General features: G+C 43.7%; 1 protein-coding gene across 2 annotated transcripts in view; it reads left to right on the top strand.

Annotated features, from left to right (window-relative positions):
- The first annotated feature begins 989 nt into the window (after positions 1–989).
- Positions 990–24,429, top strand: part of LOC140463329 (ectonucleoside triphosphate diphosphohydrolase 4-like) — a 79,100-nt gene continuing 55,660 nt past the window's right edge. For both annotated transcript variants that reach the window (XM_072557128.1, XM_072557129.1), the window contains exons 1-3: positions 990–1,127; positions 5,558–5,730; positions 7,378–7,557. In XM_072557128.1, coding sequence (XP_072413229.1) covers positions 5,723–5,730; positions 7,378–7,557 — 188 coding nt within the window. In that variant the 5' untranslated portion in view covers positions 990–1,127; positions 5,558–5,722. The remainder of the gene's footprint in view (positions 1,128–5,557; positions 5,731–7,377; positions 7,558–24,429) is intronic.

A 24,429-nucleotide genomic window follows, 5' to 3' on the forward strand; every position in this document is an offset into this window, starting at 1 on the left:
AAAATTGAGCACAAAGATGAGAGACTAGTCATATGAAGAGAGATGCAACAGTTTAAACCTGTACTCTCTGGAATTTAGAAGAATGAAGGGAGGTCAAATTGATGTTTTCAAGATGATAAACCGTGGGGATAAAATAGCTGTGGAGTCAATGCTTCCTCTTGTGGGGCAGTCTATGCAGAGAGGTCATAGTCTTAGGATAAGGGATTGCAAATTTAAAACAAAGTTGACGAGAAATTACTTCTCCCAAAGGGTTGTGAATCTGTGGAATTTGCTGTGCCAAAGTGCAGTGGATGCTGGGAAAGTGAGTAAATTTAAGGAGTTAAACACATCTTTAATTGGTAATGGGTTGAAAGGATGTGCGGACACGGCAAGATAATGGGGGTGAAGAGCATATTGGCCACAATCGAACGGCAGAGCAAATGCGAATGGCCTAATTCTGCCCTTATATCTTATGCTACCTGATGAAGGAGTAGTGCTTCCAAAGCTACTACTTCCAAATAAACATGTTGGACTTTAACCCAGTGTTGTGTGATTTTTAACTCACGAATTCCTTCCCTAAATCTCTTCCTTTCTCTCAGATCCTCCCATTCCCCCCCCACCCAACGACACAAACAAAAGCTACCTCTGTAGCACTCACCTGTCTGAATGTCTCCACATAATCCTTTGGGAATGCCTTGCTATGTCAGAGGCGCTACATCAATGCAAAGCAAGAGATGAAACTTTGGAATTTAATGGTGGTTGCGGTAGAATATGGGTGTATTGTAAAACCATCACCAAAGCAAAACTCTGAAATTCAAGTTGTCAAAAATGAGTGCACATGCCCCAGCTCTTGTGGGGTTTGGTGAACACAGAATAGAGCAGCTTCCACTGGGCCTGAACTACAACTGACCATAGCAACCCTCCTGCCGGAAACTGGATTGCTCACAGCGGGCGACGTTTTACGACAGCCCGGGGGAGGGGGTGGGTGACGGTGTCGGTGACGTGGCCTTCGCTTTCCGGCTGTGAATCTGGGGGCGGGGGAGAGGTGGCTGTTCGGCCGGGTTTCCACTTGCTGCCCCACAGCAACGGGCACAGGCCCCGGAAGCTGATCAACGGCGGCGGCGGCTTGGGGCTGTTCCCGGTCCCAGGTCAGTGACGGTCACGGCTGGGGAGGGGTTCACTGGGTAATGTGGAGGAGGTGAGGGGGGGGTCACGGGGACGAGGACGTGGGGGTCTCACTGGGGGGAGGGGGGTCACCTGGGGTTGGGATGGGGGGTCACTTAGGGACGTGGATGTGTGGTGTGGGGTGTGGGGTGTGGGGTGGGGTGTGGGGTGTGGGGTGGGGTGGGGGTGAGGTCACTGGGGGACGTGGGGGAGGGGTGGGGTGGGGGGGTCACCGGGGGACGTGGGGGAGGGGTGGGGTGGGGGGGTCACCGGGGGACGTGGGGGAGGGGTGGGGTGGGGGGGTCACCTGGGGACGTGCGGGTGTGGTGGGGTGGGGGAGGTCACTGGGGGACGTGGGGCTGGGGTGGGGGCGGTCACTGGGGGACGTGGGGGTGGGGTGGGGGAGGACACTGGGGGTCGGTCACTGGGGGACGTGGGGGTGGGGTGGGGGAGGACACTGGGGGTAGGTCACTGGGGGACGTGGGGGTAGGTCACTGGGGGACGTGGGGGTAGGTCACTGGGGGAGGTCACGTGGGGGGAGGTCACGGGGCCACGTGGGGGAGGTGGTGGGAGGTCACTGGGGGATGGTCACTGGGGGATGGTCACTGGGGGACGGTCACTGGGGGACGTGGGGGAGGTCACTGGGGGATGGGGAGGTGGGGTGGGGTGGGGGTGGTCACTGGGGGACGGGGGGGTGGGGTGGGGGTGGTCACGGGGGGACGGGGGGGTGGGGTGGGGGTGGTCACGGGGGGACGGGGGGGTGGGGTGGGGGTGGTCACTGGGGCACGTGGGGGTGGGGTGACGGAGTGTCACTGGGGGACGTGGGGCGGTATCTGGGGGACGTGGGGGTGGGGTGGGAGGTCACTGGGTGGACGTGGCTGTGGCGTGGGGGGGGCGGGTCACTGGGGGACGTGGGGGTGCGGTGGGAGGTGTCACTGGGGACGTGGGGGTGGGGTGGGGGGGTCACTGGGTGGACGTGGGGGTGAGGTGGGGGGGGCGGGTCACTGGGGGACGTGGGTGTGGCGTGGGGGGGTCACTGGGGGACGTGGGTGGGGTCACTGGGGACGTGGGGGTGGGGGTCACTGGGGGACGTGGGGGTGGGGTTGGGTGGGGGTGGGTCACTGGGGGATTGGGGATGTGAGAGTGGGGGGTCACAGGGACGTGGGGGTTGGGTCACTGGGGGATTGGGGATGAGAGAGTGGGGGGTCACTGGAGGATGTGGGGATTGGTGTCGTGGGGGTGGGGGTGTCTCTGGGGATGGTGAGAGGGGGTCACTGGGGGACATGGGGTTGGGGGGGGGGGGTCACTGAGGGATGTGGAGGCAGTGGCCATGGAGGGGGGAGATGGCTACTGGGGGTGATGTTCACTTGGGCTGGGGAGTGTTATGCAAGATAGAGGAGATTTGTGAGGGGTGAGGCACATGGAGATATGATCATTGAGAGGAGGAGTTAGAGTCGGTGGAGGGTGATAAATTAATGGGGAAAGAAAAAGGTGTGGTCAGTGAGGGAGGGGTAAGGATCAGCAAAGGTGCAGTCATTAAGGAGGTCGTGAGAGCCAATGAGCAAAGGCCAGTAAGAGACAATTTGGGAGTGATGCAGGTTGTTGGGGAAGTGAGTCAATAGACCCATGATATGTAGAGAAGGGATGAGGATCAGTAGTGGATGGTCAGAGGGAAGTGTGAGGGTCAGGAAGAGATGAGTGTTGATGGGAGGGATGGCCAATGTGGGAGAGTGTCAGTGGGTGACAACTCAGGATTGTGCTGATCAGTGGGAGAGGGGGAGAGCATCATAGAAACTTCCCATCTTTTCATCTTTCTACCATTGTATTAAAATATTTTAAAATTCTGCAACTATTGCCTTTTGAGGAAGGGAATTCAAAAGGCGCTCAGTGCTTGGAGGGAGCATCTTTCTAAATAATTTTAGATAGATTATAGAGCTTTAATATGCAGAGGAATCTTGAAACCTAACTATATGAATTACAGAGGTCACGTTTGCATCATGGGCAATGAACATCTCCAATAAGGGACAATCTAACCACTGTCCTGTGACATTCAATGATGTCCACTGACCATCCTTTACAAGCAACATCCAGGAGTTTACCAATGAAAGTTAGCTGGGCTTGTCACATAAATTCAGTGGCTACAATGGCAGATCAGAGGCTAGGAATTTTGCAGTGAATAACTTAGCTCCTGATTCTCCAAAGCCTGTCCACTATCCACGAGGTACAAGTCAGGAGTTTGATGGAATCCTCCCCACTTGTTTGGATGAGTGTAGCTCCAACAACACTCAAGAAACTTGACACCATCCAGGAAAAACTAAACTACTTGATTGGTACCACATCTACAAGCACCCGCTGTCTCCGCCACCGATCTTCAGTAGAAGCTGTGTGTACTATCTACACGATGCACTGCAGAAATTCACCAAGGTTTCTTAGACAACATCTTCCAAACCCACAACCAATTCCGACAGGAAAGACAAGGGCTGCAAATACATGGGAGCACCACCCCCAGCAAGTTCCTCTCCAAGCTGACTTGGAAATATATCCAGATTCCTTTTGAGCTGGTGACTCAAAATCATGGAATTCTCTCTCTAAAGGCATTGTGGATCAACCGTGAGCATGTGGACTTTAGCGGTTTAAGAAGACAGCTCACCACCATCTTTTCAAGGGCATTACGGATGGGCAATAAATCCTGGCTAGTCAATGATGTCTCACGAGTGAATTTTTAAAAAATGCTGATATGCAGCGACAAGGAGTAATTAGGAAAGCAATTACGCTATTATCGTTTGTTGTGAGAGGAATTGCAAACAGAAGGAGGGAGGTTGTGCTTCAATTATACTGAGCAATGATGAGACCACATGAGAGAAAAGTGCAGTATTTGTTTCCTTATTTAAGAAAGGATGTAAATCTGTTGGAAGCAGTTCAGAAAAAGGTATGCTAGTCGAATAGGTGGTTGTCTAATAGAGAAAGGTCAGAAGGCTTGTATCCACTGGAATTTGAGAGGCGACAAGATCCTGAGGTCTTGACAAGGTAGATGTGCAGAGCATGTTTACTTTTCTAGGAGTAACCAGAACTAGACCTCACAACTTCTTAACAAAAATGATTGCCAATTTAAGACTGAGATGAAGATAAATCTGTTCTCGTAGAGGGTCATGAGTCGAAACACTGTTCCTCAAAAGGCAGTGGGAGGACAATCTTTGAATATTTTCAGGCAGAAGTAGACAGATTCTTGATAAGCAAAGAGGTGAAAACTTTATAAACAAGTGTGTGAAAGATCAGCCCAGATCATTGGTGGAGTGATTTACTCTTCCTAATTCATAGGTTTAGCTAGAGGTGGGAATGCCTTGATGGCAGCAGTTTAGACAGACCTGCAAATGCTCTCTATCTGTCGGAGAATGTCTAGTCAAATGCCGTTGTATAGAAGGAGATTTCAGACAGCCGCTACAGTGGAGGCAATTTTACTTGGCACGAGGCACAGTGTTTGAAGCTTATACTGGAATTTCTAAAATGGATGCTCATTTGTTCCGTAACACCGATATCCTTTATCCTATCTATCATTGCTGTACCAAAAGGTTCAAAGTATCGAAATAGCCTGTTCAGCCCAACCAGTCTATTTAATTCTCCTTCCAACATTCCCATATAAAACTACCATCCTAACCATTTGTGCCCTTCTCCCTCACGTGCTTTTCTAGTTTCATTTTAAATACATCTCCCACTCGTGGTAACACAAATTCCACATTCTCACCGCTACCTGGGTTTCTTCTGTATTTGTTATTGGATTTCTTGTGACCATCTGGAGTTCATGGCCTCTATTTATGCTCTTCTCCACAAGAGGACACATTGTCCCTTTATTCACACTGTCAAAATCTTTCATAATTTTAAAGACCTGTATTAGTTCACCCTCTCAGACTGTTTTCACAAGAGGAGCAATTCTTCTTTGACAAGTATTTCATAAATGTGTGGCTATTCATTTTAAGAAATCCTCGTAATCTCTCTGCAACCACTCCAGTGTCTCTATATCTTTTTTAAAAATATGGTGATCAGAACTGCATACAGTGCTCTTGCGATGGTATAACGAAGGTTTGATGTAGTTTTAGAAAAGCTTTGCTGCTTTTCAATTCTGTCTCTCGAGGAATGAAGTCCAGTACTAAATTGGCATTTTGTTGCTAACCTGCAGTGCACATTTTCATGATCAGTGTTTGGATACTTGAGTGTCAACAGCTTAGTGATGGATTACTCCAATCGCCTGCTTAGGGTATGTGGACTTGGAGATAAGGAAAGTAAATGGAGAAATTGCTGATGATTCTTATGAGTACATAATTATTTGTTGTTTCAGACCTGTTTTGTTTTATTGTTGATTATCTGACCTCAGTTCTAACTTTTTCTCCCCCTCTCTGTTTTTCTGCTCTGTTATCAGTCAGCCGTTGAACTGTGCATAGCAAAAAGGGGGCATGTCTGAGCCACGCTGTCAACAGTCTACGCTTATCAACTCAAGATGCTGAGGTGACATTCACAAACAAGGAGCTTAATATAGAAGCTGTATGGTGAAGTCCTTTCCACCTACACACTGTGCCTTTACCATATGGCTAGGTAAGCTTGCGACTCCTTCAATAGACTTATAGCTAGCTAAATCTTTTTCTGCTACCTTTATCTTAATGATTTATCAAATTGAGTTTGATAATTTAAGGTCAGAGGAATTATTTTGTCTTTTCTCTCCTCTGTCTGAAGTGGCTTATATTATACCATGGCCTTTTCTGCGAATGTTAAAACTATTTATTCTGTTTCGAAGAGCATGTTCTTTAATTGATGGTGCAGGATCAGCAATCTAGTGGAACTTCCATTATCTGACATTGTGAAATGTGGGGTTTTGAAAATTCTCGAAAGGTAATGAAAGTGGGTAGATGGTTTAATTCCCACAGGTACAAATGATGAAACAACTTGATGATGAATTCTACAGATATCAATATAATGCAACCCATTCCAGTGGTCAACAATAGCTAGCTATAATGGAAACTGTCTTAACAGCCTGTTATGGGTCCACCCCAACTGACTGCTGGCATCCGCATGCAGGATCCTAACATTCAATTATTTTTAAGTATTTCAGTTCTTAAGACTAAGTTTTGTTTGATTTCACATGGCCGTATGGCTTTTTAAAATAAGGGTTTGAATTTCCCATGCTCACAGGAAATTTCTTAAGATAATGGGACGGCACCCTGCCAACTAAGTTGCCTGCTTATTTTAGCACCATTGGGAAATCATGGTACAATTTAGGGTTTCCTGAATATTTTCAGCATACAACTACTGACCAAGGTATCGAGGCTTCCAATTTAAAAAGCAAGCCAAAGACTTGAACTTACATTATATTTTGTCATACCTTAGAAACAATTTCCAGTGCTCTATGCACGAGGAATTATTCATCTTTTGAAAACACTGATAAAGCCAATATTTATCACCCATTCCCAACCGCTTGGCCTAAGTACTTTGGTAGTGGGAATGCATGACACAGTAAGAGTTGATAAAGTCTAGCTCGGGAAAAAGCACAGCAGACCAGGCAGCATCTGACGAGCAGAAGAGCCGTCAACCTGAGTTCAGTTCCGTGATCAGCTGAGGTCACCTTCTCAACTTTGTCCCTTCACCTGAAGCTTGCTGAGCCTCAGATTAACCTTGCCACTCGTCATCTCTTTCAAATTAGAGAGCTGCATATGTTCCTCTGGGACTATGGAAACTCTTGCACTGCATGGACCCCTGCCTTCTAGCCCGCAGGCATGGGGCATAAAATTCAGGCCCCAGTGTCCTGATCAATATTTATCTTTATTTGATACCTAAAACAGATGATAAGGTCTTTTATTTCAGTACCGTTGGTGGGAGCTTACTGTGCACCAATGTGTTCAAATGGAGAAAGTGAGGACTGCAGAGACTGGAGATCTGAGTTGAAAGTGTGGTGCTGGAAAAGCACAGCCGGCCAGGCAGCATCTGAGGAGCAGGGGAGTTAACGTTACAGGCATCAGCCCTTCAACATCATTCCTGATGCTTCTCAGATGCTGCCTGACATGCTGTGCTTTTCCAGCACCACACACTCGACATCAATGTGCTAATGCATCCTACTTGACAACCAGGGTTGCCTTTCAACCTAAATCGATTCCAAACTTCTGAGGCTGTGAAACATGTCATGATATGTGATAATTGCCTTTTTTAATCTTCAAAGTTTTAAAATGTTACCTTCTAATTTTCTTGCAGAGTTAATTTATCTTGTTTGTTTCCTGCATCGTGGCACTTCAGTCTGTCCCTCAGAAATACCACAGCCCGACAGAAAATCGTGTTTGCAGGTGTCTTCTTCACTTTCTGTCTACTGTTTTTTCTGATTTTTATGGAGTATCAGCATTGGAGGTCACCACTCAGGGACAAAGAGCTGGAAAAGTAAGTAGAATTTTTCCTAAGACTCGAAATTACAGTTGACAACAGCAGGTGAACATTTAACACTATTTGACCCTCCATTATCCATATTGATTTAGTGGAGGCTTTAGCCGATTTGCAAATGGTTCTGTTAAAACAGTTGACAATATAATGTTTATGTGTACTAACTCTTTACCTGTTCAGGTTGTAAATTTGCTTGCTGAGCTGGTAGGTTTGTTCTCTGAGAAACCTCCTCTTCCAAGAGGTTGGTAAATGGGGTCCAAATCGATGTGTTCATTGATGGAGTTCCGATTTGAATGCCATGCCTCTAGGAATTCCCGAGAGTGTCACTGTTTAGCTTGTCCCAGGATGGATGTGTTGTCCCAGTCGAAGTGGTGTTCTTAGTCTGTGTGTAAGGATACTAGTGATAACTGGTCTTTTGGTGGCTAGTTGGTGCTCATGTATCCTGGTGACTAGTTTTCTGCCTCTCTGTCTGGTGGGGTGTTAGAGTCTTTGCGGATATTTTGTAAATTACATTTGATTTGTGGGTTGTTGGTACAGCGTCATTTAGGTTCCTCAGTAGCTGCTTCAGTACGTTGGTAGGTTTGTGGGCTACCATGATGTCAAGAGGTCGGAGTAGTCTAGCAGTCATCTCTGAGATGTCTTTCAAGTGTAGCAATGTGGCTAGAGTCTCTGGGCATATTGTGTCTTCTCATTTAGGTTTGTTGTTTAAGAATTGGCGGAGTGTGTTTATTGGGTACCTGTTCTTCTTGAATGTGCAGTATAGGTATTTTTCTTGTCGTAGTTCCTGGGTGCAACAGTGCGTTGTAGCCCATTTAAATAACGTTATAAGCTGAGTTTGTGGGTGTTGGGATGATTGCTCCTGCAGTTGAGTGTGTGAGACTTCGCTGTAGATGCTGGTCTGCAGTTCTTGATTGGCTGTTCGTTCCACTGTGACATCTGGGAAAAGGAGTCTGTTGTTGTTCTTTGCCTGTTGTTAACTCGGATGGGATTTTGCACTTTAGTTACCTGCCTCAGGATTTAGTATTTGTAACGTTTGTGTTTGTTGCAATGAGGTTGTCCTTTCCAGGAGCAGCAGTCTAGGTTTGCTAAATGCATTGCATCAGACTATGACACTATGGACACAGAATTTATCGCAAAAGATCAATGATCCTACTCCACTAGCAACCTGATGAAGGAACAGCGCTCCAAAAGCCTTTACTTCTAAGTAAACCTGTTGGACTACAACCTGGTGTTCATGTGATTTTTAACTTAGTCCACCCCAGTGCAACATCAGCAGCTCTACATCATTCCTAGGAACTATTAGAACATCAGAGCATTGGAACATGAGTAAAATATAGCCCTCCCTCGATCCTCTTTCATTGCATGTGATCATGGTTAGTTCATTTCCTCTCTTTACTCCATTCAGACCTCTCGATTGAAGTTTACAAAATCATATCTTCTGTGCAGCCTTCTACTCTCCAAGGCGAACAGCCCCAGCTTCTCCAGTTCCTTTTCATAACTGAAATTCCTTATCCCTGGAACCATTTTCGTAAATCTCTCATGCAATCTCTCCAATGCAATCTCATTCTTCTGGAAGTGTAGAATCTAAAACGAGCTAGAATATCCCAACTGAGGATGAATTAATGTTTTATACAAATACCGTATAACCACCTTGCTCTATTTTTTCTTTTTTTAAATATAGCCTCAGATAATATATGTTTTACTAATTGTTGTGTCAACCTTTCCCGTCACCTTGAATTACTTACATACGTATACATCTAGGTGTCTCTATGGCTGCACCCAATTTAGAGCTGTATCTTTTAATTTGTTCTGTCTCTCCATTTTCTTCCGACCAAAATAAATCACCAAATACTTCTACACATTGAACGTCATCAGCTATCTACCTGTCCATTCTCCATGAAGGACTCACCTTCTCAACCTCTCCCCTTACCTTTTAGTCCTTAGGTTAAATCACCAACAGTTGTCGCTCTCTCTAATGAAAGAGCAGCCCTATGGTCTGTAGGACTATGGCAACTCGCTCCCCCACCTTGTCCTTTTGAAGTTCTGCACTATCCTCCAATTAGTTTGCAGTGTTTCCAAGTTTTGAATCCTCCAAAGATTTTGAAATTGTGCCCTATATCTGAAGTTCCAAATAATTAATATATACCTGAGAAGGCAAGGGTCCCAGTGGTGATCCTTGGGGAACTCCACCTCAAATCTTCCTCTAGATTGAAGACCATCAGTTAAGTGTGTTATCTTATTCCCAATCACTCACTAATTTTGTATCCATGTTGCTACTGTCTCTTTCATTCCACTATCTCCAACTTTGCCCACAAGTCTATTATATAATGTGTATTAAGTGTCTCCTAGAAGTTACTGAATACCTCATCTACAACATTGCCTTGATCAACCCTCTTTTTTTTTTTTACTCATCAAAAAGCTCTACTACTCTAGCTGAACATAACTTCCCTTAGTTAACCCACTTTTGATTCTATGACTATTAATTGTTTTTACAGAAGTTGTTCAAGAAGATTCCAGATCATTGAAGTTAAGCTGTCTGGTTTCAAGATGTTTGGCTTATCCTTACACCTTTTCTTTTGAACAAGGGCATAATGTTTGCAATTATTTAGACCTCAGGCACCATTCCTAATTGTAAGGAAGAATGTTAGATGTGTGTGTACTTCCCTTAATGGATTCATCTCATCAGTACAGCAGATCAGAGTTGAGTGTGGTGTTGGAAAAGCATAGCAGGTCAGGCAGCCTCTGAGGAGCAGGAGAATCGACGTTTCGGGCATAACCCCTTCATCAGGAATGAGGCTTGTGGGCTGGGGCTGAGAGATAAATGGGAGGGGGGGGGGGTGGGATTTGGGAGAGGGAGCTGGGAAAGTGATAGGTGGTTGAAGGTGATGGGTCAGAGGGGGCAGTGATGGACTGGTCCGGAGAGCGGTGCATAGTTGGAGGCTTGGAACTGGGATAATGTGGGGGATGGAGAAATGAGGAAGCTGTTGAAATCCAGTCAATCCCTTGTGGTTGCAGGGTCCCAAGGCAGAATATGAGGCATTCCTCCTCCAGGCACAAGGTGGTAACTGTTTGGCAGTGGAGGAGGCCCAGGACCTGCATGTCCTTGGCGGAGTGGGAGGGGGAGTTGAAGTGCGGGTGTCCCAGAGATGTTCTCTGAAATGATCCGCAAGAAGGCATCCTGTATCCCCGTCAGAAATTCACCTGTACCTCTACCAATGTCATCTATTGAATAAGTTGCACCCACTGTGGTCTCTTCTCCACTGGGGAGACAGGAGAAACCTATCGCTTTCCCAGCTGCCTCCTCCCAACCCACCCCCCTCCCATTTATCTCTCAGCCCCGATCCACAAGCCTCATTCCTGATGAAGGAATTATGCCTGAAACATTGATTCTCCTGCTTCTTGGATGCTGCCTGACCTGCTGTACTTTTCAAGCACCACACTCGCGACTCTGATCTCCAGCATCGGCAGTACTCACTTTCTGCCAGTACAGCAGATCACCTTTGCTTTGGAAGGAAAGGTTTAACTTTTCAGGAAGTAATATTCCATTCCTTCTCTCCCAAGGCTGAGCTGATGTACTGTACTGATGAGATGAATCCACTGAGGGAAGTGATTATAGGAAGTGCACAGGCATCGAACATTCCTCCCTTACAATTAGGGTTGGTGGCTGAGGACTGGATAATTGCAAACATTACGCCTTTGTTCAAAAGAAAAGGTTTAAGGATGAGCCAAACATCTTGAGATCAGACAGCTTAATTTCAATGATCTGGAAACTTCTAGACACAATTTCAGGAAGTCTTCTAGAACAACTTCTATAAAAACAAGAAAGTCATCATAGAGTCAAATGTAGGTTAACTAAGGGAAGTTATGTTCAGCTAATGTAGTTTTTGAGCTTTTTGATGAGTAATATTCAATAGAATGGCACAGTTAGGTAGCAAATTCCTTTCCATAAGACAATATTACAAACTTATAAAATTCTTATAGGTTGTGACAAGTTCAGTGTAGATAGGGTGTTATCGGTAGCTGGTGAGTAGAGAACCAAAGGACATAATCTCAGAATAAGCATACGCCATTTAATACTGGGATGATGAGGGATTTTTGCTAATAGTAATGGGCAAGAATTGCTACTCTAGAGAGAGTGTAGTTACAGTAAGTCAAGTTTATGGCCAGAACTTTCACAGTCAGTGGCAAATTGATGCTGCTTGCAACTGACTTTAAGTCAGTTCTTTGTAGTGTGTGTGTCCCTTTTCCTGATGTTGGTTTGAACCTGGCATCAAGTAGGGGGATCATTAGGCAACCAGAAACAAATATGTCAACAGAAAACAAATCGGACTATAAAATGCATGGATTAAACTTCACTTAACTAAGTGTTACAGAGTAGAATAAATGATTTTGCAGATGCAATTGGGATTACAGTAGAAGCTGAAATGTCATGAGTATGTAAAAACATTAAATACAAGAACTGTTTTCTCATAATGGAGTCATTTGATGTTCCAGAAATGTTAACTTAACTTTCCAGAGCCAGTGAGATGTGTCAGCAGTAATTATGAACTTTGCTGCTTAAACTGTTAAAACTCATTTAACAAGGTGCAATGTTTTCAATTTTTTTAAACTGTGAAATGGATGGAGTAAATAGAATAAGACAAGTTCTCTTCAGTTTTCTTATTGATTGCAGACTGAAAGTCAACACTATATCCTCTGGAGAAATATAGAGTTACTGACAACAACTTCTGAACATCCACATTTAGCTGTGCATGTCTGGACTCCAGAAGCTGCTGTCTGTTCAGAGGCATAATAACAATGAACAGCCGCTGGCTGGAACCTTTGCATCTCCCGAAACCCTTGTTAATTGTGCTTTCTTCCATTGTGCTTGTTCTCTTTCTAACCATTTCTGTCACTGTTCAACTGCTTCATTTTTTGAACTGTTGTGTGTACTCAGTTATCCTGTATGATATCCATAATTCTGTCTCTATCTTGGTGTCCCAAATTTCAAACAGTAAGAGATCAGAGGCCTCCTCAACCCTGAATTCTTCACTTACGTCCCTTTGCCCCATATTCTGTTTTCCTCCAATGCTTTTTTTGCTTTCAGAATTCAACTTCTATAGAATTTAGAGTTAGGAAAGAAAGAGCCTTTCTCTTTGTTTCTTCTGTATGTCTCTCCCTCATTCTATCACCTCTATATTTAATTCTCTGACCTTATTTGTCACCTAATTGAGGAAATTAACTGCCTCTTTAATTTGAAAATTAAGATAACGTAATATGAGAAAAGACTTTGTCCCTCACCTGTTTACTCCTGAATCACTCTTATAAACATCTCAGTTAAACTTCTGATATTTTGAAAAAGGTTTTAATAGAAATTGGTCGGTAACAGTGGAAAAAATTGAGTGCAGCTAACCAAATGATACAAATGCAGTTTGAGAAAAGTGGTAAGCTGCATATGCACATAGTCTTAGTGCCACTAATAAGGGCAAAATATCAGCCCCTGGAGTTTAGGAAAGGCTATGGTCTAAGTACTAATTTTAAAGAAAGCATTAAGAGACAAAGGACAACTTATTGGATAAGTAGAACATATTTTAAAATAACTAAATTTACTTTGGTTCAGCCCTTGTTTTTGGGTGGTGGAAATTTCAGTTTCTGAGGAAAAAATTGTGAATGAAATAAATTTCAGAAAGCATTTGGACAATTGTAAAAATCTTATGGTTGAATTGTGCTGTAAGATTGACTATAGATGATCAGTTTGCTATGAATAATGTGGATCGAAGCATTTATAATCAAAGAAATTGACACAAAGTGTCATAAGAATCATTTCAGTTGGAAGTTGTGTGAATTTGAATCTTATGTTTTGCAGGTGAACAGGGTAGAAGATCATTTTTTTGATAGAATTGCATTGAATACTAGGGATTAAACATCACAGTCATAACTCAATCTTTGCCCATAACCTGTCATATAAGATTTGTAACTATCCTGCTCTGTCTACAGTTCAGACACAAGCTCCTGCCAAGCTATGTAGTGATTGTTAGCCGTTCTATTCCCGTCCTAACTTCCCACTCTGCAGGAACTCCATTGAATCTATTTATTATTCACCACAAGGACCAACCAAAAAGTATTCAATCAGCGATTTCTATCAAAACCACCTGGTGTTATTCCTTCTTCATGTAATATTTCCCAGAATCTGGTGAGCTAGAAGCAATACATCAACTTTGTACAATTGATGTATGTACTATTCCTTCTGTTGTGGGGCACAACTAGAGGTGACTGTAAGATGGTCACCAAGAATTCCAATCAGGAATTCAGAAAAAAGCTTTTCTACCAAAAGAGTGGTGATTGAAGTGAATGATATAAATGTGGATAATGGAAGCTAGGCAAGTGTACAATGAAAAACTAATGGGTGGAGACGATTGATTTTAAGTGAGGAATTGGTTAGTTGACCCGAAGGATGTACAGCACAGAAACAGGCCTATCTAAAACTTAGTGAGTCCTTAATGCATTTTATGCCCCCACTGAGCATCGTATGATGCCACCTTGTATTCGTTCTTTTTCCAAAAACTTATTTTCAGGCACATTAAACTTAACTGCTCATATCCACCTTTCTTGCAGATGTATTTCTTCTGTCCCCTCCGCTTTCTTTTAGTCTTTATCAGGAATTCAGTATCTTGCAGTTATGAGGAAAGCTGTCTTTCTGAAATGTGAAACCCTTTCTACTCTCTCCAACACTGGGCTGACCTGATATGTATTTGCAGAAATATCTGTTTTTATGTTCACACTGTCACTTGGTGTTTCACTGTAGGTAGGATGTTTGTAACAGCTCAATGGTCTTGTACCTGCAATCAGAACCAATTTGCCTGAAATTCACAGGTCCCTGAACTCTGAAATAAAGTCTGAAGACCCTGGACTATTGAGCTGGTCTGATAATATCTATGAAGGTAGAGAAGATTTAGATTTAGATGATTAGATTAGATTACTTAGTGTGGAAACAGGCCCTTCGGCCCAACAAGTCCACACCGGTCCTCCGAAGAACAACCCACCCAGACCCATTCCTCTACATTTACCCCTTCACCTAACACTACGGGCAATTCAGCATGGCCAATTCACCTAACCTGCGCATTTTTGGACTGTGGGAGGAAACCGGAGCACCCGGAGGAAACCCACGCAGACGCTGGGAGAATGTGCAAACTCCACACAGATAGTGGCCCAAGGCAGGAATTGAAACAGTTAATGGGCAGGATTTTGTCTCCTCCCTCCCTCGATTGAATTTGGTGGCGGGGGCATTTAATCTGATGGCTGGACTGAACATGGAGACCCCCTCTCTTTCTAAACTCAAGCCAATCAAGTGTTGCCAGGAAAGCTATCTGGAAGTACCAACTCACTGCTAATTGAGGCTTTTAAAATCCATCTGGTTCACTAGCATTCTTTTGAAAAGGAAATTGGCTATCCTGTTCCAAACATATATCTGTCGGAAAAGGAAGAGGTCATTCTGACTGTTGACCCTGCCCTACCTTTCAGTGTGGTCATGGCTGATTGAATACTTCAGTGCCTTTTACCCAACCGTCCTCATAACCATAATCTCATTATTCCAGATGACATGGTAACGAGTTAATTAATGCTTAACTGCCCTGGGAAATGGCCAAGCAAGGTGCTCAGTTGTGTAATACCACTTTGGAATCCAAGCAAAGGAATGAAACTAAATGGATCTGTGTCATCAACATAAGCATTGGAAATGACAATGGCAAACACAATCCATCAGGTCCCTCCTTCCTAACATCTCATGCCAAAATCGCGAAAGCTGTCCCATAAGCTAGTCGAGCAAAAGCCTGATGTTGTCATATTCGCAGAACCATGCCTGACAGACAATGTCCCAGACATCACCATGGTCCTGTCCTGTCCTGTCCCATTGGCAGGACAATGGTATAAAGGTGGGACAAAATTGCCTTGGGAGTCCTCAACTTTGCTTTCAGACCCCTTGAAATCTCATGGCGTCAGATGAAACGCAGGCAAGAAAACGTTCTGATTACCATTTGGAGAACCTCCCCCAACCCCCAGGCAGCCTGCTGGGGCAAGAGTGGACATCCTTTTTCAATAAGGAGTTGAGATCCAAGGGAAAGAGAAAAAAGTGATTTTGGATAACAATTGAATTGCGCAAATCAGACATGATTTGCCATTAAGTAGTTTGCTCGTGCAATTCAGTTGTATTTTCAGTTGAAGGATAGGCTGTAGCTATATCTGAATTTGGTTTTAGTCATTTATGGGATGTAGGCTTTGCTCCCTGAGCCAGCATTTGTTGCCTGTCTCTTATTGCCATTGAGAAGATAGACGAGCTGCCACCTTCAACTGCTGCGGTCCATAAGCTGTTAGAGAATGAGTTCCAGGATTTTGACCCAATAACACTAAAGGCAGAGCAAGATATTTCCAAGGCAGGTTGGTGAATGGCTTGGAAGGGAAGTTGTACATGGTGGAGTTCCTTTATATGTTGTTCTTGTCTTCCAGATGGAAGTGGTAGTGGGTTGGAATGTGAAGTCTAAGAAACCTTGGTGAATTTCTACAGTGCATCTTACAGATCGTATACACTACTGCGACTAAGTTTTGTCATTGGAGGGAGTGAATGCTTGTGGATGTGGCGTCAGTCAAGTGGGTTGCTTTGTCCTGGGTGAGCTTGAGTTTGTTGGAGCTGCATTCATATAGGCAAGTGGCGAGTATTCTGTCACACTCACGTGGACAGGCTTTTGGGAGTCGGGAGATGAACTATTCATTGCAGGACTCCTACCCTTTGACCTAGGAGTAGCTAGTTCAGTTGAATTTCTGGTCAATGGTAATGCCTAGGATGTTGATTCTTCGCCCCCCCCCCCCCTCCCCTCCAAGAATAAGGAGGATTTAACGATAGTAATGATGTTGAGTGCAGTGGTTAGATTGTGCAGTCATCGGTCTTCATTCCTTTTTCTCCTGGAGGGGAGGCAGAGATGTTCTGGAGTTGCAATAACTGACCTTCAACAACCTCAGCCATCTTTTTTTGTGCTGGGTATGGCTCTGACCAGCCAAGAGTGCCCTTCCTCCCGGATTCACATTGACCCTAGTTTTGCTCAGGCTTGTTGATGCTACAGTTGGTCAAATGTGGCCTCCAAGTTGTGGGCAAGCACTCTCCCCAGACCCCTGGAATTCAACTTCTTTGGCTGTGTTTCTACCAAGGTTGTAAGGAGGTCAGGAGTTGTGTGGTCTTAGCGAAACCCAACAGAATGTTTATTTGTGTGCTGGTTATTGCTGGTGCTACCTGTCTGCATTATTGATGACCATCACTTCACTGATCAAGCGATTTAATAAGGCAATAATTGGCTGGAGTGGATTTATCTTGTTTTTGTGTTCAGGACATAGCTGAGCAATTTTCCACAATCGGGTAAATGCTAGTGTTATAGCTGTACTGGAACAGCTTGGCTAGGGGCGTGCCAAGTTGTGGAGTCCTGAGTAGAATAGCTAGGATGTAGTCAAGGCTCATAACCCTTGCATGAGTGCCACCTTGAAACAGGGTGAATTAATTTAGTGAGTGATTATGCTTTACTGTGGCCAGTTCTATTCCAGAGAAACTCGACTGGACTGCCTGCAGCACGAGTGACTCAGGAGAGGTCCAGAGATCTAAACTGATGAATATCCATCATGACTGGAATCTGTAAACGTAGTTTTCCCATTGAGATTTAAAATTAACTTGAATGGCTGACAAGACTTATTTTAACGTATGATGATGTAGAACACCCTTATTGCTGCACTAGAGTGTCAACCTAGATTGAGTTCTTGGGTAAGATTTCAACTCTCAACCTTCACACTGGGGAGGAAATGCTGTATAATTTAGTGGTATGTTGGAGAAGGTCAAAATTGATAGTGACTTCAGATTGAGGAGGACCATTCTTTTTTCTGGGGCCCTTATGGCACAATTGGAGTATAGACCTACTCCAAATGTGAAGGAAATTAATTCCATTCTGTCCCCAAACTTCCTAAACAAAATGGCACAACCTTTATTCTACTTGTTCAAATACTATAAAGCATAGATTTAATGAAAAATTATCTCCAGTTTGTGAGAATGAGAAGATACAAATATAAGGTAATTGAGGAAATAAATAATGGACACATGGGAAAACCTTTTCTCTCAGCCCACGGTTAACTTATGGAATGCTTCCTGTGAGTGTGAGAGAGTGAGATTCAATCACTGCATTCAGGAGGGCATTAGCTTATTATCTAAAAAGGAAATGTGCTGGACTACAGGGAGTAGGCAGGAATTTAGATTAAGTACTCATTCAGAGAGCCAGTGCTGACACAGTGGGCTGAATGGCTTCCTTGCTGTAATTCTGAACTCTGATTTTGCTTCTCCTCAAGTGAGGGAGAAAGGAACAGAAGGCTGTGTTGTGTGGTTAGATAGATAGGTCTGGCAGGAGACCCTTGTGGACCCTGAACACTGGCTTGGATCAACCAGTTGAACTGACTGATCAGTTGCATTGCTGAAAATACTGTATAACTCTGCTTGTGAAAAATACTGAAGGCTTGAGATGATGTGCTGTATTGTGCTGGCACTGCACATGTTTTGGGCCATTAATTGAGAGGGCAGGGAGAGGGTAAGTTAGCTCAAGGCCATCAATATCTCTTCTGCAGTTAACAAGTCAGCCTTGCTGGAAAATATGACTAGCTTTAACCTTGAGAAGGAGTAAACCAAAATAAAATCTCTCTAATTGATAATTTAGTTTAAAAATAGACCGCAAAGAAGGCCAGCCAGTTTCACCTATCTTGCTAATTAGGATATTTCTCACAGGTGGTTTGTTCCCATATGCATTACACATAAGGAAGAATTGAGAGACATTCCTGAAGTGATATTTTGATTTCAAATGAATCCAAATGGTTTTTATTAGAAATTTTGCATAGGGATGTTTCCTAAAGACCAAGGTTTATGTTAATTAAAACCCTGCATAACCAGGAAGATAATGCATCTTACCCTGGTGTCTGTTTTTCATTCATCTAAACTCCTACCAGTAGAGATGACTCAGGTAATTTTAGACCAGTGAGCCTTACTGCTGTTGTTGGGAAGGCTTTGGAAAGGATTATAACAAATAAGATTTATAATCATCTAGCAAGCAGCAATTTGATTTCAGATAGTCAACGTGGTTTCATCATGGACAGGTCGTGTCTCACAAACCTCACGGAGTTTTTTGAGAAGGTGCCCAAGCATGTAGATGAGGGTAGAGCAGTTGACGTGGTATACATGGACTTCAGTAAAGCCTTTAATAAGGTTCCACATGGTAGGCTGTTGGAGAAATTGCAAAGGCATGGAATTGAGGGTGATTTAGCAGTTTGGATTAGAAACTGGCTTTCTGAAAGAAGGCAGTGAATGGTGGTTGATGGAAAATATTCAGCCTCGAGTCCGGTTACAAAGTGGTGTGCCATAAGGATCTGTTTTGGGACCACTGCTGTTTGTCATTTTTATAAATGACTTGGACGCAGGCATAGTGGATGGATTAGTAAATTTGCAGACGACACTAAAGTCAGTGGCGTCGTGGACAGTTTGGAAGAATGTTACAGGTTGCGGGGTGACTTGGATAAACATGCAGAATTGGGCTGAGAGGTGGCAAATGGAGTTCAATGCAGCTAAATGTGAGGTGATGCACTTTGGGAAGAATAACAGGAAGGCAGAGTACTGGGTCAATGGAAAGATTCTTGGTAGTGTGGATGTGCAGAGGGATCTTGGAGTCCATGTACATAGATTCCTGAAAGTTGCTACCTAGGTGGATAGTGCTGTTAAGGCATATGGTGTGTTAGTGCAGCCACACTTGGAATATTGTGTACAGTCCTGGTTCTTGGAAAAGGTGCAGAGGAGACTTACCAGGATGTTGCCTGGTCTGGAGGGAAGGTCTTATGAGGAAAGGCTGAGAGACTTGGGTCTGTTCTCATTGGAAAGAAGACAACTAAGAGTGGATTTGACAGAGACATACAAGATGATCAGAGGATTAGATAGGGTAGACAGTGAAAGTCTTTTTCCTAGGATGATGACGTCAGGTTGTCCGTGGGGGCATAACTACAAATTGAGGGGTGATAGATTGAAGATAGATGTCAGAGGCAGATTCTTTACTCAGTGATAAGTGCGTGGAATGCCCTGCCTGCTAATGTAGTCAACTCAGCCACATTAGGGAGATTTAAACAATCCTTAGATAAGCACATGGATGATGATGGAAAGTGTAGGGGGACGAGCTGAGAATAGTTCACAGGTTGGCGCAACATCAAGGGCTGAAGGACCTGTTCTGTGCTGCATTGTTCTATGTTCTATGTTCTAAACAGTGAGTATTGACATACCTAGTTGACCACATGACCTTGATCTTGGTCTTACCAATTATCTGATCTGGGTTGATACCGAGATGCTGCATTGTCAGAGGTGCTATTGACAGCATCAGACTTCATACCAGGCTCCAGTCTACTTGTTCTTGTGTTTTAGATTGAATGTTTCATTTATCTTATTACTATTTGTGGGATCTTGACATGCAAAATGGCTACCATACAATTATTACACTTCAAGCTAAACATGTTGCAGAATATTTGATCACTGTTTTGTTGAACAGTGTTTCTCCCCTTTCCTCTGCTCTTGAAGTTGTTAAATGTGTTGGTGCAGTACAGTTCCTCAGGGAGTAGTCAATCCTTGGGTCTCAGTGAAGTGTGCAGCTGACAAGCAAAAGTTTTCTATTTGAACTCCGAAGGGACCCTTGGTCTCTACTTCTGTTGACACAGAATAACAGAGGCAGTGAGCAAGAACGCAGCATGAGAATAGAACTTTGCACCTTCATTCAAGAAGGGATGCTGAAATGTAAGTTCTTTATTACTTGAGACATAGGGATCACTGACAAACCTAGCTTTTGACACTGTCTCAACCCCTCATGAGAAAGTTGTGCTGTATCTGAGCCACTGCAGTCTGTGTGGTGAAGGTACTCTTGCTGAGGTGTAGGGTAGAACCTTCCACAGTTTTGACCAAACCAGTAAAAAGACTCAATAACACAAATGGCTGGAGAAACCTGCAGGTCTTGACAGCATCTGTGGAGAGAAAGCAGAGTTACCGTTTCAGGTCCAATACGTCTTCTGAAGGAGGGTTGCCAGATCCGAAATGTTAAATCTGCTTTCTCTCCTTAGGTGCTGCCAGATCTGTTGAGTTTCTCCAGTAAATTCTGTTTTTGTTTCAGATATTCAGCACCTGCAGTTTTTTGAGGGTTATTTTCAAGTAAAAAGACATATTTACAGTATCACAGCCATCTATATGATTCTGTTTTGAGAAAGGATTAAAGCAGTTTGGGTTTTTTTTTAAAGCTGTTTGCTTGTTCGTAATGTTTATTACAGGCTTAAATTGATTTAAAATTTTGCTGCACAAATTTTAATAGCTTTGCTCTAATCCAGCTTTTGTGAGAGGAATACAGAATTTGCAAGACACTTACATGCAAACCCCCCCTGAAATTGCACAGCTGGTCAGTGCAATCATGTGCAGAGGAACCTCTGTTATCAGGCTTCGACTATCCGAATATCGAATTATCTGGCAAGATCGCAAGGTTCCGATGCTCAGCGAAACTATGTTATCCGGAATTCGATTAACTGAATGAAATACTGCCCGCCCTTGCCCTTCGGATAATCGAGATTCCTTTGTATACCTCTAATCCATTTTCCTTCCTTCCTGCCAAATCTCGCGATTCCCTAGATGATCAAGAAAAAACAAGTACTTTGCGTCAGTTTTCACAGTGGAAGACAGGAGTAATATCCCAAAAATTAAAGGGTGTCACCGGGCTGAGTTGAGTATGGTTGCCATTACGAAAGAGATAGTGCTCGAAAAGTTAAAAAGTCTTAAAATTGATAAATCTCCTGGCCCCGATGGGATACACCCTAGAGTTCTGAGAGAGGTTGCTGAGGAAATAGCAGAGGCATTGGTTGAGATCTTTCAAGAGTCACTGGAGTCAGGAAAGGTCCCGGACGATTGGAAGATGGCTGTAGTAACCCCCTTGTTCAAGAAAGGATCAAGGCAAAAGATGGAAAATTATAGGCCAATCAGCTTAACCTCGGTTGTTGGTAAAATTCTAGAATCCATCATTAAGGATGAGGTTTCTAAATTCTTGGAAGAGCAGAGTCTGATTAGAACAAGTCAACATGGATTTAGTAAAGGGAGGTCATGCCTGACAAACCTGTTGGAATTTTTTGAAGAGGTAACAAGTAGGTTAGACCAGGGGAACCCAGTGGATGTGGTCTATCTGGACTTTCAAAAGGCCTTTGATAAGGTGCCACACGGGAGACTACTGAGCAAGGTGAGGGCCCATGGTGTTCGAGGTGAGCTGCTGGGATGGATTGAGGATTGGCTATCTAACAGAAGGCAGAGAGTTGGGATAAAAGGTTCTTTTTCAGAATGGCAGCCGGTGACGAGCGGTGTCCTGCAGGGTTCGGTGCTGGGGCCACAGCTGTTCGCATTATATATTAATGATTTGGATGAGGGAACCGGGGGCATTCTAGTGAAGTTTGCCGATGATACAAAGTTAGGTAGACAGGCAGGTAGTACTGAGGAAGTGGGGAGGCTACAGAAGGATCTAGACAGGTTGGGAGAGTGGTCCAGGAAATGGCTGATGGAATTTAACGTGAGCAAGTGCGAGGTCTTGCACTTTGGCAAAAAGAATATAGGAATGGACTACTTTCTAAATGGTGAGAAACTTAATAAAGCCAAAGCACAAAGGGATCTGGGAGTGCTAGTCGAGGATTCTCTAAAGGTAAACATGCAGGTTGAGTCTGTGATTAAGAAAGCGAATGCAATGTTGTCTCTTATCTCAAGAGGGTTGGAATATAAAAGCAGAGATGTACTACTAAGACTTTATAAAGCTCTGGTTAGGCCCCATTTGGAGTACTGTGTCCAGTTTTGGTCCCCACACCTCAGGAAGGACATACTGGCACTGGAACGTGTCCAGCGGAGATTCACACGGATGATCCCTGGAATGACAGGTCTAGCATATGAGGAACGGCTGAGGATACTGGGGTTGTATTCGTTGGAGTTTAGAAGATTAAGGGGAGATCTAATAGAGACGTACAAAATAATACATGGCTTTGAAAAGGTGGATGCTAGAAAATTGTTTCTGTTAGGCGAGGAGACTAGGACCCGTGGACACAGCCTTAGAATTAGAGGGGGTCATTTCAGAACGGAAATGCGGAGACATTTCTTCAGCCAGAGAGTGGTGGGCCTGTGGAATTCATTGCCACGGAGTGCAGTGGAAGCCGGGACGCTAAATGTCTTCAAGGCCGAGATTGATAGGTTCTTGTTGTCTAGAGGAATTAAGGGCTACGGGGAGAACGCTGGCAAGTGGAGCTGAAATGCGCATCAGCCATGATTGAATGGCGGAGTGGACTCGATGGGCCGAATGGCCTTACTTCCACTCCTATGTCTTATGGTCTTATGGTCTTAAAACTAACTCTCAGTCTTGGATATACTCAAGGTTGATCAACCATAATCCTCTGGAGTTGATAATTCATAACATTGACTAACCTTTGAATGAAGAAATCTTTCCTAATCCGTCCTAAATGATCAATTCTCTTATCTTGAGACTGCACGTCCATGTTTTAGATTTTCCCAGCCATAGAAAGGATGCCCTCATGGTCTACTCTGTCAAGCCTCTTTAGAATCTCACAGGTTTGTGGGGTAAAATGCACTTTCACTTTATTTCCCATGGGAAAATACATTGCTTTGAAAAGTAAGTTTGTAATTCAACTTTGTTTCACATTAACCCAGTGAGTCAGTCTGTATTAATCTTAAACATAAAAGCAGCCTCTGAGTTGCAAATGGCTTTTATTCTTGAGTCCATTCGCGAATGACTTGTGAGTTGGAATACTATTCGGGACAATATAAAATATCTGTTTGTAAGTACAAGAAGTTGTTCATACCCGGATCTTCAAAAGAATGTACGTGTACCCCTGTATGTGATCATGTTCCCAAGGACGTGCATTTGTAAGTCGGTTGTTTGTAAACTGGAGATCCCCTGTAAGTACTTAAATATATTGATGCAGAGTTTACAAGATATGATCAAGTTGCACCAGTCTGACCATTATAAGCTTGGTTTAAAAGCATTTCTCTTTTTTTTTTACCCCCTTGGTAAGAGGGAAGTCACCTCTGACCACTTCAACGAATTGTACTGCATTCCTTTAAGATTTTCCTGATGGTTGAGAAGTAAGCACAAAGATGCTTTGCAAGATTAAGGAACAACTATTATTAGGTCCCCTGCTTTTGCAAAATGATAGCCTATTTATGGATATATTAAATTTTTGTCCCAGGGAATGTTTCCTGGTGTAATCTACACCCATTGGCACACATTGTACTATGTTGTACATTTTATTTCCCAGTTGTGACAGTTTATGTAAAGACCCAATTTATTGCTCCATCTGACAGTGACCTTCTTGCTGTGCTTTGATGGGAACGGCTTCCTCCTATTGAAGGCAGTCCTGTGCCCAGGGTACGAGTGCAGGGAAGTACCTATTAGATCTCAAGTGCAGGACATAAGATTCCAGTACTGATTGATGTTGTGCTGTTTTGGTTTAAAAAAAAACCTCTTTGTTTTTTCTTTTATCCTTCAGTTCACTGTTATCAGTTTTTTGATTCCCCTCTCTGCAAATGCCCCACTTTCTTTAACGCATTTCCGCATCAACAACCCAACATGCATGGATCATGCTTGAGATGAAGCAGCCCAGAATGAACTGTGATGGGTCATTTGCTCAATTAATATTGGCCCACATTTTTGATTTTCTTTCTCACCCAATTCTTCTTTGGCCTGGAGCATTCCCATCTCTGTCTTGTTTGAGATCAACTCCCTCCTGCATGAATTGAGGTAACAAACCTAGGACTGCCAAGGC

The sequence above is a fragment of the Chiloscyllium punctatum genome, chromosome 38 (genome assembly GCF_047496795.1).
Source record: "Chiloscyllium punctatum isolate Juve2018m chromosome 38, sChiPun1.3, whole genome shotgun sequence".
NCBI lineage: Eukaryota > Metazoa > Chordata > Chondrichthyes > Orectolobiformes > Hemiscylliidae > Chiloscyllium > Chiloscyllium punctatum.